The 15,273-nt window shown below is 41.6% G+C and overlaps 1 protein-coding gene across 2 annotated transcripts; it reads left to right on the forward strand.

The window, feature by feature from the left end:
* The first annotated feature begins 1,633 nt into the window (after positions 1-1,633).
* On the forward strand, positions 1,634-15,007 carry LOC136438427 (phosphatidylethanolamine-binding protein 1-like). 2 transcript variants are annotated; one of them, XM_066433198.1, is made up of 8 exons: positions 1,634-1,869; positions 3,274-3,341; positions 3,808-3,910; positions 4,129-4,226; positions 4,990-5,090; positions 5,759-5,937; positions 12,956-13,071; positions 13,511-15,007. In XM_066433198.1, exons 2-8 carry the CDS (start codon positions 3,293-3,295, stop codon positions 13,666-13,668), a joined length of 804 nt encoding a protein of 267 aa, XP_066289295.1. In that variant the 5' UTR covers positions 1,634-1,869; positions 3,274-3,292; the 3' UTR covers positions 13,669-15,007. The 2 variants fall into 2 exon arrangements, with proteins under 2 accessions (XP_066289295.1, XP_066289302.1); XM_066433205.1 differs by having other exon boundaries at positions 3,280-3,341.
* Positions 15,008-15,273: the final 266 nt, after the last annotated feature.

Here is a 15,273-nt window from a genome sequence, read left to right on the forward strand (position 1 = left end):
AAACTTAATTCAACTATATCTGGCTAATGCTGCAGAGCATGTGATACACCACAATATAAGCCATTGATTCTATTTAATAATCTGGACAGACCGACAAGTGTTTAATGCTGGCCGAATAAGAAAAACAACAACCAAGGAAGCCGTCAAGGGACCCGAAAGCTAACAATATATTTAGTTTGTCAAGACCTAACTTACGCACTTGCTGCCTTTTATGCCTTATAGTATGTAGAGCAGCATATTAGCTCTAATTCTAAAATACATTTCTCTGGCTTGATGAATGTCTTGTTATCGAATCCAGGGTCATGTTCAGCGCCTCTAATAATCATAGATTTGCTAGTGATGGTGCTACATAGTGTGTCTGTCTCCTGAGATGCACGGATTGAAAAATACGACTTTATCCAATGTTTTTGTTTTTGTTGATATGTGAGTAATTGTACCTAAATAAAGTGATAAGACCCTAATAAGTACGTTTGTCATCGTGTTTGATCGAGATCCACGGTACTGGCTTTCCTTCGAATTCCTTACCCATGTTAAAAATCTTGAAAGAGCATCGGCTTTAACTATCTTTGTTCTTCCATTTTTAAGTATGTCATAGAATTTATTTAAGCCTGAGTTTGTCTTGAAATTGTGTAAGAGGTTCGCAACCCGTTTCGCCTGGTATAGTGCCTTTATTTGTCCAATTCGGGACAATGGAGAGGGATTAAGATCTTAAGTACATAAACATTTACTTGTTATTCAACTTTCCCGCGCAAATCACAAGAAAATAATGGACAATCCCGGGCCGTCACCGTACTCGCAGCGGAGATACCACGCACGATGGACGGACGTATAGCGAAGCAGAACATATGACACGAATTAGTGCCGTACGTCCTGCGAAAGGGCATCTCATTGTACGTATTAGTAACAAATGACAAACACACAGATAGCGAACGGATAGCGTACACATAGCGTACTCGACCCACATCCGGGAGACATTCCAGACTTGGTATATAATTGGAAACAAACACAACCTTAATAGTGTACATAACTTTTAATTTTAATAATTAGAGACACCATTTACTAAGCTTTCTCAGCATATATGCCGTGACCCCAGAAAAAATCGTCTTTTCCGAGCAGGTTCGATCAAAAAGTGTAAAAAAAATGATAATCTTCGGGTCCAAATTTACATTTTACTATGGTTTCTACCCCAAATAAAGGGACAACGGACGATACCGATAAATGCATCGGAAACCAGCAGAAAACCGCTTTTTGCCCATGTGAAACCATTTTCCGTCCTACTTTTTTTGGCGGAATTGTAGCCCGTCGACCTTAGGGGGTCGGCCTACATACGAAATCTTAAAAAAACTCCAGTCCGAGCCTTTACCAGAACCGCCTGTGTGACGAACCCAAGCGGTAGTAGAGCCATCATGCGGCCGTGTTAGGTATTACACGCGGAATATGTGGATTATGACTGTCTATCAATAGTGTACACCGTGGTGGAGCGTCGTAAAAGTTTACTTGGTTTTACGTCGCTCAGTCATGAGTGCCACCTGGCGATTTCTTAGCGATCTGCACCCACGCGCTTCTTGCTCCAATGACTCTGAAGGGTACAAAGGTCACTGAGGTGCAAAGGTTAACGCCCTTTGCAGTTTGATTGGATACCAGGTGGTGCCAGGGGTTGAGTGGTACCATTCCGCGGTGCAAGGGTCTGAGTATTACTGCACTGTACTGCACTGTACTGTACCGTACTGTACTGTGGAGATAGGAATTTCATACATAACTCCAAGCCAATAGGCTGGTAAAAGCAGCATCTGGTCACGTACTATCATATACAGTAGTATAATAAGCCACAGCACGCCTAGTTTAGGACCGTATCTGCCCACAACAGAGGTGAGTAGCAGACCTGTCGTTTTAGAACTAGTTCTCTCTCTAGGTCACAGCCACAATCTGTTAGTTGTTACGCTTTGCATTTTTTTTTACCGCAAGTAAACTATACCTGCTTTTCTTAGCTAGCCAATCGGTAGACCTATTGTAGTAACGCTCAGTACATAGAGTAAGCATAGACACAATGAACCCTGGCGTCTCAAACGAGAGTAATACAACCGGTTTGTTATTGTGTGTACAAGTAATATTCAGATTCAGATTTCTTACAATCAACCTTGCATGTTACATCCTTATGTTTACATGAAAACATGAAATATGTTGATAGTTATGTAAAATTGCAATCGTTACATTTGGTATAAAAATCATGCAAATCAAAAGCGAACAAACATGGTTAAAACAGTTCAAACTAAATATACCATTCTAAACGTGGAGGGCATACATTCTACTTTTACTACCATCCTGGAAATCGTGGAAGGTGCTGTTGCTCTAATATAGACTGTTTTCTTTAGACGTGAACTATATGTGCCCACAATCTTAAACGACTTACTTCGCGTATCCTTGCGTTTATATAATCCTCAGTCACAAATCTTAAAGTGCAACCGAGTCAAATGTAAACAGACACTTGAGTGCAATTTTATGGCACCTTTTTTGTGCCAAAATACATAATGAAACGTGAATATACCAACAATATGCTACAGCATGAGAACGCGTTCTTTGAGTACACGAGATACTCGCTATTGTTATTTCCTGCAATATCGCATGTAAAATATGGATATTGATAAGATGTAGAATTTCCTGTCGGGTTACAGATGTTAGTGATTCTCGGGGGCAATGTATCTCAGCATGTTATCAATATCACATCAAATTTATCAAATGTCGTCATAGCGACGTTTGGTGATATTCTATCGTCATAACTTTGATGTGCGATGTCACCATCTCTCCCATCTTTCGTCTTTTTTAAATACATATTTAGACTTAATTTGAAGACGATGCGATACTTTTTGGCTTCACGCGACCATGAGTGGATTAGATTTTTTGCCACCGTATAGCCTTGGCTATAGTACACGCCGATCTCCCTGGGGTACGGTACAGGGGGAAATCATGGACGGCCACTTGCTGCTCGGCTACCGCAATTCTAATGACGTAAGTTGTACCCCGTGTATCCACGCATCCAATAAGCTAGTTCGGAGTTGCAACTACGCATGTGCAGTGTCAAAGGTGAAGGCCCCCGCGACGGAAACAAGACCTGTCTGGGCGTTGTTATGCAAATCTAGACAATATGCAAATCTAGACAATGTCCAGGCGAGCACTGTATACGAGACGGGGGCCTTCACCTTTGACACTGCACATGCGTGGTAGCAACTCCGAACTAGCTTATTGGTTGTAACGTCAGCTCTCCTATTTTTACAGTTTCAGCCTCTAAACAAAGATGTTGTCCACTTTGATCACCATCACAACACTGCTTGCACTGTCAAACGGTAAGTAATATAATCATGGATAGAATGACAGTGTATATTAGCCTCTACCAGCGAATGGCTAGAAAAATAGTAAGATTTAGCCAAATAGAATGGATTACATGCTAAGGGGGTCGGCTACGGAGAGTGGGCCCAATATGCCATCCACGGAGCGGCAAACTGTACCCCTATAGCAGACTAACTCCCCGTCCATGTTTTTGTGTGTCTATTTGGCCAATTTCTACTCTTTCCAGTCGCTTCTGGAGCATGGTATAGGCTACGTCTCTATATTCTTTAAGACCATTAACGACATTTCTATTGACGGATATCAAGTGTGCACACAATCCAATAAAACATTGATGAGGGATAATTAGTTCATATATAACGTGACAGTTGTCAATTTCTTCCTTACAAAATCCTAACAAATCAATAATCAGCCATGTGCATGTAACGTCCATTGAAGCGGTTTGATTGTCATGTGTTCTGTTAGCTCAGTCATGGGTGCCCTCTGGCGATCTTCCCGTGGACTTCAGCCTCACGTTCTCAGCCCCGGAAATGGTGTACGACGTGTGTAATCGTAATTTTACCCAAAGGTAGGGCGTATCTTAGTATAATCTAATACTAGTAGTCGAGTACACACCCTGATGATTTGCCCATTAACTATTTACGTGATACCCTATTCAAATGTTACTTTTTACAATCACAGTTACATTATGTTATCAATATTTGTATACGTAAGGTTAAAATCGAAGTTCGACTTTATTCCGAGCGCATACGGTATCTTAAAGTGCTTTTCTTTCATCGTCACTAGTGCCAGGACTATTTCTGTCGCAACCATGAATGTCGCGGTGACTCCAGGTGAAACTGCGTACGATCCAACAGCCATGACTATTACAGGTGCATCGTCAGGTAAGTTCAATGTTTTAATCACGGAGGGTACACCATCAATTAGAATCCCCAGCTGTATGGCTCACAGGCTTATTACTGGCGACGTCATGTAAAAACGCTATAAAGTGCCAGTCTGACGTGACACACATGACGTCATATCACTATGTCCGCCGCCATGTTGGTGTCCCTATTTTTTGTTGTCAATTTTTTTCGGACATTTGAAGATGATGTAACCCTTTCAAATAAACACTGAACGTGCGCTCTAAACCAACCTTGCGATGTCTTTAAGTCTCCTTGTTCTTGTCCGGCATTTTTTGTCGACGGTCATTATAACTGCCATACACCCCATAAGGCATTTTTTTTAAATCGCTCTCTCTCTCTCACTGTCTCTCTCCCTGTCTCTCTCTCTCCCTGTCTCTCTCTTCTCTCTCCCTATCTCTCTCTCTCTCTCTCTCTCTCTCTCTTCTCTCTCTCTCTCTCTCTCTCTGTCTCTCTTTCTCTCTCTGTCTCTCTTTATCTCTCTATCTCTCTCTCTCTCTTTCTCTCTCTGTCTCTATATATATCTCTATCTCTCTCTCTCTCTCACTCTCTCTAACTCTCTCTGTCTGTCTCTCTCTCTGTCTCTTTCTCTCTCTCTATCTCCCTCCCTCCCTCTTTCTCTGTCTCTCTCTCTCCCTCTCGCTTCTGCGTGTTGACACAGTATCTTCTTCGGCGGGGCTACGTTTACAGATGTAACTGGCCATGGCTGCTATTTATCTAATTCTAGCCATTTTGACTCCTCCAGGTGATATGTTCACCATTTTGATGGTAGACCCGGACACCCCCTCTGCTGAAGTCGGCACGACGGAAAAACCGCTGCTCCACATGCTCATTACCAACATAACGGTAAACATATCGCATGGTGTCTGTGTTCTGTTTCTAGGTTACCAACTCCCATTTTATCTCGCGCTGTTAAACTCTCGTGAGAAGCACGAAAACGAGGCTTTAGCTGATTTCCAAAATGCAACGAATGTGACCAAAGACTCCTGATAAATAATATTCATTGATTAGGCTGACTACAATTGAAATGGGAGTAGAGTTTCCATGCAAAAGTTTGTGACCAATAGGGTACTTACTAGCAACCACACTGATAGCTATAGTTTGTAGGCAACATATTTGAACAAGGTGTGACAGCGGCCGTCATTTTGTCTATACTGAGTTATGATATGGGAGATTTTTTTATACACAACCATGTATTGATCTCACCTGCTGACGTTTCGATGTCTATCAGACACCTTCTTCAGAGCCTCTGACTGGAGTACTGCTTCTCACCGCTATAAGTAGTCGATGTAGGTTCTCACCGCAAAAGCGCCACCTACATCGGCTACTTTTAGCGGTGAGAAGCAGTACTCCAGTCAGAAGCTCTGAAGAAGGTGTCTGATAGACATCGAAACGTTAGCAGGTGAGATCAATACCTGGTTGTGTATAAAGAATCTCCCATATCCTATTTTCTACCAACCAGATGAAATTATTTTCGGAACATATACAGAGTTATGTTTTCTTCTCATGCTCAGAATGCCGACCCGAGTACAGGGGCGGTCCTTAATCCTTACGGGGGGCCGATGCCTCCGCCCTGCTCAGGCGACCACACCTACCACTACCTCCTCCTGAAGCAGGCCGCTGCCCTGTCTCTGACCGTGGATGACCTCCCAGGATTTACCCCGGACTGCACCAACCCTGGCCTCATCGGCCGGTAGGTCGTTCGCTAGTGCATGCACGTGGCCAGGAATTTCATGGGGGGGGGGGGGTCCTTTTTAACGTTTGAGGGACCAGTGAGCACCGCAGGCGCGAGCTTCCTAGGGGGGGGGGGGGGGTCCGGGGGGGGCTGGAAAATTTAAAAAAATTGAACCTTCTGATATGGCATTTCCTGTGTTTTTGAAAGGATTTCAAACAAAGAAATCAGAGACAAAGTGAGCAGTTTTTCTTGGATTCCAGCCCCGCTGGTGATACAAATAAGTCCACCTTGAAAAAACGAAAACCTTGGAGAATTCATATGTCCAATCAAAATCAGATCAAACTAGAAAGGCCGTCATTTGCCCCTGAGCAAATACAGCATGTTTAGCCATACTCCTCCCCATGCAAGAAGTGGGTTGTCCCAAAATAACCCCTGGGCAAATCGAAATATTAACTGCATGTAGGAAAGCAACATTTGCGAGAGCATCATACTTTGCCAATCTCCCTCCCGATGCATAAATTGACTGTTCCAAAATCACCCGTGCAAAGCAATTCTCTCTACAAGTTCTGCGAGACACCAAGAGCTTCTTACTGCAATGGCTCGCGTGTTTACCCGCAACATGACCTCAGGTAACCTGAAAAGAACACATGTTCTTTGGCCAGCAGCAAATGGAACGCCCGGAACCTTAGATAGAACATGGATTCTAAGATAGAACATGGAACGGGGACAGCACTTTTGACCCGTTTTTGGTCTGAAAATGGGTCCAAAAGTACCCAAAACGAAACATTTTGAAGTGATGTACACCAGAAATGTGATTGTAGTCTTGTAGGGACATGTTCAAGCCACCCTTGTAGCGAATTTCAGGTCATTTGCTTGTAATACCAGGGCACAGGAGTCCAAAATATAAAAATTGCCTAAAAATGCCCCAAAAAACCTCCATAAAAATGATTTTAAGGCCTGTTTCAAAGCAATTTTAAAATCACCTGAGGGTATTTGCCTTCTTTACCTCCTTGCCAAATTTCAGGTCGGTTGATTAAAAAATGGCGGAGTTGAATCGATTTGAAGATTTGGCAGGAGGAGAAGAAGAAGAAGAAGAAGAAGAAGAAGAACATGCACAAAAACAATATGTTGAGCCATACTAGGTATGGCTAAACATAATTAAAAGCCTTTGTTTCCTTTCAAATGCTTGTTCGGCCACATGTATTTGAAGACACAGAGAGTTTTGTATGCAAAGTCAAATGAATAGTTGTTTTTTTTCCCTAAATGATTGCTTTTACCCAACACGAACATTCAGCTTATATAATTTTTAGCTGTATCATCAGCCTTCTTTCAACGGGAACCCGTTCTATATAATGCCCTAATGCTCCATGCCAAGCTCTATGGAACATGGCACCGCGTAAAAGAGCGCGCCGCTTCCGGGTTCGCCCAGTTGTGCCCTGGACGCCATGAGAGGCGTACGCACGGAAAAAGCGCTCCCGCAAGTCTGTTGTCAAACTTCTGAAATGCTATGAATTGCATATCCTACACTTCAAGGGGCTATATAATGATGGCATTATGAATAAAGGGAGTCGTTTCCCCGTTGCATACAACCTATCCTATCCGTGTACGTGCACCAGCAGACTAAATGCATATGGAGTAGTTTTACTGCATAAATAACATCGTCATGTCATGGGCCATTATCAGATAATGACCCCTTCTTTTCTGAGAAAGATCGGAATGCCGCTTTCACCGCAATCTTTCGTCTGAGATGGGACAACGCTTGAAAACCTGTCAAATAGTCAGCGGCACTGCCGCACGTAGACCGCAAACGGGATGGTAACGCATCGACTCGGTAAGTTCCTCCGCTTGTTTCGTAAGCCTGTTTATGAACAAACGTACCACATGTTTTGGCATCATAACATTAGCTGTGAACGTAAGCAAATAAGGGAAGTAACTTTCATGGGGAACATCATAGGTCTGACTATCATAGTATTCTCGGAAAACGTTGTGACATGTATGCATATATATCAGTTGGGCTGGGGGTGAGGGTGCAAGGGTCACAGTGCACGTTCCTGCAACAGCTGACGGCAACTTCGTAGGGCGGCAATGTACACCATGCTGGAGGAAAACCCCACGGCATCTCAACTCTCAGTCTCGGCAAGATGTCGAAAGACAACAGAATCGTCATTACCGACCTGTTTCAGTCAAAGTACCAGTAGGACGATTTTGCTAACGTACGGGATTTTCAGTGCCGTCGAACAACCTGACTATGAACGGGGATGGGGCGCTATCGGCGAAAACCCTGACTGTAGCTGACTGTTGGATTGCGTGCATGTTCGGTGATTGAGGTAATACTAATAAGGATTGATCATGTGTGGTTCCTGACTCAATCTATAACAAACAGAGTCTTTATAAACTGTTAATTTCAAGACTACAGCCGGGGTTAACGGGGGATTTATAATTATCCTGAAATATCATCTGTAACGGCCATTTGTTATCATCAGAAGCTGTAATTTTCTTTTCTACAAATAGACATCTTTATTATACTTCTTGTGCTTCTTGAATTAACCCACATGCATGTTCCAAACCAAGTGTACATATTGACATGGATGCCTGTACTTATTCTGGGGAAAAGATACTAAAATGCAGAATATAATGGAGGTATAACGTTAGTGAAAACGCACCGTATATTCGAACCCACATGTTGACAAGAAGCTACTGTAACTGCAAAGAAACTCCTCACAAATAAATATCCACGTACGCTCTGGATACATGACAGAGGTTGAAACTTGCAACAGATGTTTTTTATTTCAATAGCGAATTTATGTTAATCTAACGTTACTACCAACCTAGTTATAAAGTACAAGTTATAATGTACACCATGATGGCTTGACAATGTCTAGTAGAATTGAAGAGTATTACAGTTATCTCTAAAACCTTTCTATTAGGAAAACTCTCAAACTTGTAACTGTTATGCTATTGAGTAAAACTATGAAAAGACATGGCCTCAAAATTTAGTAACCTGTCAGATATGATAACCATGATATGATAACTGATGATTGACCCATAGGGTTGCTTTGCAGCCATGAAATTTAGATAGTGATGAACACTGCAGCAGTGAGATTACACACATATAACATTACTGAAACCCACCACTTCTGTGTAGACTTGAAGAAAAGAGTGCTAAAAGCAAGTAAATTTTGGGAAGACAAAACAATACATGATGACTTTTGCTTTTAAGTGTGCTAACCAATGCAATACTTGTGCACTCAGTATTACACATCCTCATATCAACGGGATTAAAACCAAACCTCCTTGCCCACCTAACACTGCTGTTGATCCATACATCATTGTTATATAATTGCAAATAGTAGGGTTCAAAGTCACAAAAGTATATTACTTATGTACCTAGGTTACCCTGTAATAGCATCACTCAGTCTCATTGTACATTTTCTTTCTCCATACAGAACACAAATGTCCTGACTCTATGACAGACACCTAATGCGTACAACTGTACCAGAACATCCTGAGAGACAAGAGCAGTATCCATCAGGCTATAGAGTTCCTACATCTAATTATTGGACAGGACAGGACATGACTGGAGTTGAAACTTGCAACAGATGGTTTAAATCCCAATTGCAAATTTACATCAATGCCAGTCTAGAGTAGAGTAGAGTTATCTAGTTATCATGTAGGTAGTACATATGTACAGCACAGCAATACTTTACAAATTGTCTAGTAGAATTCAAGCGTATTACAGGCAATTTACATCTCTAAATCTTTGCTGTTAGCAAAATTCTCATACTTGTATATCATTGAGTAAAACTGTGTGAAGAGATATGGCCTCTAGATATGCTTACCTATCAAATATGATAACTGTTTTGTAACATTGCTCGCCACCATCAAGTATAAGTTTCTTGATAATAAGTGTTCGCAATAATGCCTTCATAACTACATAGTGATGAAAACTGTAGCCTGGGCATTATATAAACATGCATTACTCAAGGCCACCACTTCTGTAGAAAATTGAAGAAATGAGATCTATAAACAATTTGATTTTGGGAAGAAATGATGACTTGTGCTTTTAATTGTGTTAACTGGTGCAATAATTGTGCACTTATCACACATCCTTACATACCCTGCTGTTGATTGCAACGAGTAAGGTACAAAGTCATAAAAGTTTGTTACCTATAGCATCAGTCTCATTGTACATTATCTTCTTTCTCCATACAGAACACAAATGTCCTGACTCTATGACAGACCCCTAATGCTGACAACTGTACCAGAACATTCTGAGAGACAAGAAGAGTATCCATCAAGGTGGCTATAGAGTTCCCATTAATCGGGGACAGTACTTTACATAAATCTTCAGAAGTTATGGACTTCAGCAATCAAGGAAAATTAATTGCCAAGTACTGAAGTCAGTTGTGTTGATGTGATGACTGTATAATCTGCATTATATTTTTCAATTTGTCCAATCCTCTCAATCTAGTCCTTACAATATGAATGATTTTAAAAATGTGTCATTTTAGGGCCTTTTATGTGCAGTGTATCTCTTTATGTTGAAGACATATAACGTAATGGTTTTACATTTATGAGTTTGTTGTCTCATATTGTAATGAACTAACATTACATTTATTGTCAATTACCCTTAAAATCCTCTTGTTTCCTTTTGATGTGAAAATGTAAATTTTATCAAAAGTTGAAATGTCCAACCTTTCACGGTTTTCCATGAAGAATGCTCTATTTCAGCATGTCCAATAAAAGATCTAGATGTCCATTGTTTCGAATATTGTCATTTTGTGGGGAACGAAATAACAAAATAACAAGTTAGATTGCCTGTTAGAAAATGATGATACAGTTAATCACATCGTAAATAGCATGTTTGATATAAATGCCACATATAACGTTATGTAACGTTATATCTCCCCGGACCATGTTTCCATTGTACTGTAGTGTCATATAACGGCACAAGGGCATGACATAACCGGAAGATTATGTTACCAGTGTCTGCTGCATGCTAGAAAATGTGGCGGTTCGTGACGGCCGACGGAAATACACTGTGTTTTCCGCAACGTTGAAACAATACTACGTGAGTAAAATTAGCCTAAAAATAATACCTCTCTGGTTTGTCCTTCATGCACCGAAATCAGTGTTTGTTATGAATCTATTCAGAGTAACAAATTCCAATGCAGTTCACCTCTAGTTCTCCTGCCTTCCCCAAATACTCTTGGAATCTGTATTTACTTCTGTTGGACTGAATATAACGTGGCCACCATATACACGACGTCATGTCTCCGGGTCATGGGGTTCTCAGGCCAGCTCGGCATAGATGTTTCTCTTTCCTGACCTTGTCAGTGTTGAGTGGACTTTGTTCTAACGTTATGGACATCACAACTGAATGTTTGCGGTACTATGTTTGACCAAGCAAAATCATAAGCAACTCATCATGTAAGTGTGGCTATGTTTTCGCTGTGAGAGGGGACGTTTGATTTCGGACGCGGTAATGTTATTACCCCCCTCCCCAAAAACCTTCCGTAGCGTGACAACAGGTATGTGACGTACGTGAGTGTTGAGTGAATGTTACAGATATCGCAACTAAATGTTGGACAAAGCAAGATTGTAATTAGCAACTTGCATTTTCTAAACGAAGGAAACATTCAGTAACTCTTACGGAGGTTTCATACATTCAAGGATAAGGTCGTGTGATTGGCAATAGACGATTCGGTTTTGAAATTTCCCCGAGACGTTAATTGTTCAAACGAAGGAGGGAAGGAGTAATGCTAACTAGTAGTAGTACGTAAGTCGGGACTAACTATAGGTAACTTCATGATCATGTAAATTGAACAAGTCATACGTTCACGAAATTCTCAGTTAGCGCAAAGCTGAGCCACCACGTTATAATCACATACCGTAACATACATGTATGAAGAAGGGAGCGCTGCTAGACAAGTACACTATCGTAATGGACTATAGATAAGTAAAGTGGTGTGGTGAGTCAGGCGTGAACCACGCCGGCACTAGCGTGACAGTTGTAGTGTTGTATATATTAATTGTGTTGGGCTTTGTTGTCAACATTTTGTAACCTAAAACGCCTGGTAGCGGCGGCGGCTTTTACCGCGGGAGCAAATCGCTTGTAGGTCTGCACGCCAAGACGGCCAGTGTCAAAATGATCGGCACCGTAGGTGCACCGTAGGTGACCCTACTTATACCTTGTTCGAACCGCGCGGAACGCGCCGAACGTACCGGGTACCTTCGGTGCCGCCTTCTATAGAACGGGTTTGCGTTTAAGATAGTTGGCCCATTTGCTGACACGCACTGATCTTCGGGATTTGTGACGTCAGACCAAGTCAAAGAAGGCTGCCTTCCGGTCACCCTTGGACCGCTTCTAACGTCACTCGGCGTCAATTCGTAGAATAATATACAAATTTACAGACGAAAGCAAATCTACAAAGCTGTTTTAAGTACCAGACCGAGACCGACACGGATTTTACGAATACGTGCCAATGTTCAAAATAATGCATTGAGTTATATCATTCCGCCTGGTGTCTGATATATCGCATTTTGATTTGTTGTTTTCAAATCATAAGTTTTAACGTTTGTGAATGGTTAATTTTGATGTGGCACTTGCAAGGAGGAGGCCGTGCCGACGTCCACTGCTAGGCGTAAAATGATAAGAATAAAATATTACGCTCTGATATGTTTCTACATCATCATCATGATCATGTCGGGCGGGTTGCCCGGACTAAGTCAGCCCTCTTCCTCCAGTCGCTACGGTCCGCCATTAAGTGCTCTAGATCTTCGGCCCTCGCCCCTACGTTCAATTTCCCAGCAAGTTGGTCAATGTAGGTCCGTCGGGGTCGCCCGACACTGGAGTGTCCATGAGTTGGAGTCCAGAGTAGGAGTTCACTTACAAGCTCATCTTGGTTTCTATAGCTATGCCCTGATAACCTAGCCCTTCTCTCTCGTATGGTTATATATTTAGACATATGTTCCTACAGCAGTGGATAATCAAGTTTGTTGTCTTGAATATTCTGTTTTCCCCCTCTTAATGTAGGTGTCTTTTTGAAGTGGCAAACTTCATTTCTTCCAACCAGCTGACCCCGGTCGGTTACGTCACCATGGTAGCGGCTACGGATGGGTATGTCCGTTACGGCTACGTTAACGACAGAGGTGAGCTCCTGTGTTTTTTTTCTTCTAATTTTTAACGAAAGTTGTTGCATCCATCTATGCACTGTAGGTGATGTTTCGATACTGCGCCTTTTACACAAACCGGAACACTGTGCTTTCTCACTCCTGCCAGATTCTACCGGTGGATAATTGTCCTTATCGTGACATAGTCATCATTCGGAATATCATACGAATCAGAAAGCTGCATTAAAACTGCAATATCTGGCACCGTTGGAGCCTGTTACGGAGGCAAAATCTGTCAGCTTTTATGTGTTCGGTTGTGCAATGGGACCTTTAGTAGAAGTCTGGGTTTTGAAATCTTTGAAAACAAATGATAAGCTCTAAGTACACGTTTGATCGATTTCAGTCGATTGGAATAGCTTTTATACAGTTATATAAGTTTTTCATCATTTCATTTTGTTGTAATATATATTTTTTTCAGGGATGAGTGAAGCAGATTCTTGCCGTGGACTTGATGGGTACGATCCCTGCCCGACAGCGCCCCCTGGCAGTGGTAGTGAGAAAGTCATGGTGTCTATGTCTGCTTTCATGGCGTCCGCCTGGTGTCTGATATTCAGCGTTATTTTTGTCCTTAACTAGAATGAGCCAAGAGGGCAGAAGCGTCGGCACGCCGCCATGGCAGACTTGTTATTGTTTTTGGTATGCGTGTCAGTCTGTTTGTTTGTTTATTTGCCCTGGCGTGTGATCGTAGTTATTTTAAGATCGTAGAGTGACATTATATAAGGCAGAAGAGGCCAAGTAAGTCCCAGTTGGCCCGCAGCTGGTAGGATGAGAAAGTAACAGCTTAGCCTGGGTCTAAAGCTGGTCACGCATAGACAACACTAGCCAGAAATGCACGGATACCTACAACACAATTATCACAAAACTCTCCATATTTCTCGTTGAAGATTTTTGATTCTTTATTAGAATAGTTCTTTTTAGCCTGAGTGTCATCCTGTTTCAGTTCCAGGCTCTACCTTCACCAAGGTAGAGCCTGGAACTGAAACAGGATGACACTCAGGCTAAGTTCTTTTCACTTGTAAAGCCAACTCTAATGTGGCCCCAAAACAGACAAGACAGCTGCTATCATCTGTTCTTATATCATAGATCAATCCATCAAGTCAACTGTTTTCGTATTTCTTAACCTTCTTCATTTGTTACTTTAGCTAACTAAGTCAATTGTTATTAGTGATTTGTATTGTTATTTTATCTGTCATTTTCGACACATATCCGTTTGTACAATGAACACTCAACAATTGCCATGTCTGTTTCTAGACCTCCTGGTGTTCTTAAATTAACTGCACAGCATTTCAAAATATGTCAACTCTATTTCTGCTACGGAAAATGATAATAGGATGTTAGGCTAAACAGAATCCAAGTATAGGCGTTCTCATAGTTTCAAATACACATTGTGCCCCTGAGAAATCGACACATCTGGAATTCTTTGAAGGCAGGTCTAAACAAGAACTGTTCAGAAGAAAGGAACCTTCACCGTTGACATATGCGCAATTGGAACCATGAACACGCTTGATGGATTTTTTATTCATTTTTTAAAACAGCTTTAGCTTAATTCTAACATGTACATGCGCATTGGCACATTGTGCTTTTAACATGTTACATTGGTCAGTTATCAATCGTTTTAGATTTTAAACACAACATTGTCGTTTTATATACCTACACTGTATTTCGACATCATTGTGCTATACAATGATGTCGAAAGATATGAGAAAGCAGTCACGTATTATCTAATACTATGTATTTTAATGACTTATACAATACGTAAGTTAGCACTTGTAATTGTATTGCTGATCTCTGTGATTTTTAATAAGTCGTTTCCACTTGAAAATTAAAGGTATTTCAAATTAATTTGTGTAAATTAACTGTGATTCAGACTTGTCTTCAATGTTTACAAATGCTAATAAAGATCCTTTGACTTTGACTTGACACGACTTATCAATAAAGACGGAAATTTGGCGAATAGCAAATGTCTGGATTGAAAAGAAATAAACATCAAGGCTCACACCGACTTTTACTGACACTAAAGACCTTGCTCAGCGCGTTGTCTACCACAACAAACCGTCCGTCCGGCAACGCCTGCACCCCGTACGGCTCTCGTAAGCCGTCGGCCGGCGCCGCCACCAGCCGACAAAACCCGAGTCGGTCCCGAGGATCGAAGAGTTGCACTCGTCGGTTCCCGGCATCTGA

This window comes from Branchiostoma lanceolatum, chromosome 1 (genome assembly GCF_035083965.1).
Source record: "Branchiostoma lanceolatum isolate klBraLanc5 chromosome 1, klBraLanc5.hap2, whole genome shotgun sequence".
NCBI lineage: Eukaryota > Metazoa > Chordata > Leptocardii > Amphioxiformes > Branchiostomatidae > Branchiostoma > Branchiostoma lanceolatum.

What these genes read in the sequence shown, in the direction of transcription:
- LOC136438427 (XM_066433198.1), top strand. Translation starts at nt 3,293, where the DNA reads ATGTTGTCCACTTTGATCACCATCACAACACTGCTTGCACTGTCAAAC. An exon ending in AATCGTAATTTTACCCAAAG is followed by an intron (nt 3,911 to 4,128) that starts GTAGGGCGTATC and finishes CATCGTCACTAG; the next exon opens with TGCCAGGACTATTTCTGTCG. An exon ending in TATTACAGGTGCATCGTCAG is followed by an intron (nt 4,227 to 4,989) that starts GTAAGTTCAATG and finishes TGACTCCTCCAG; the next exon opens with GTGATATGTTCACCATTTTG.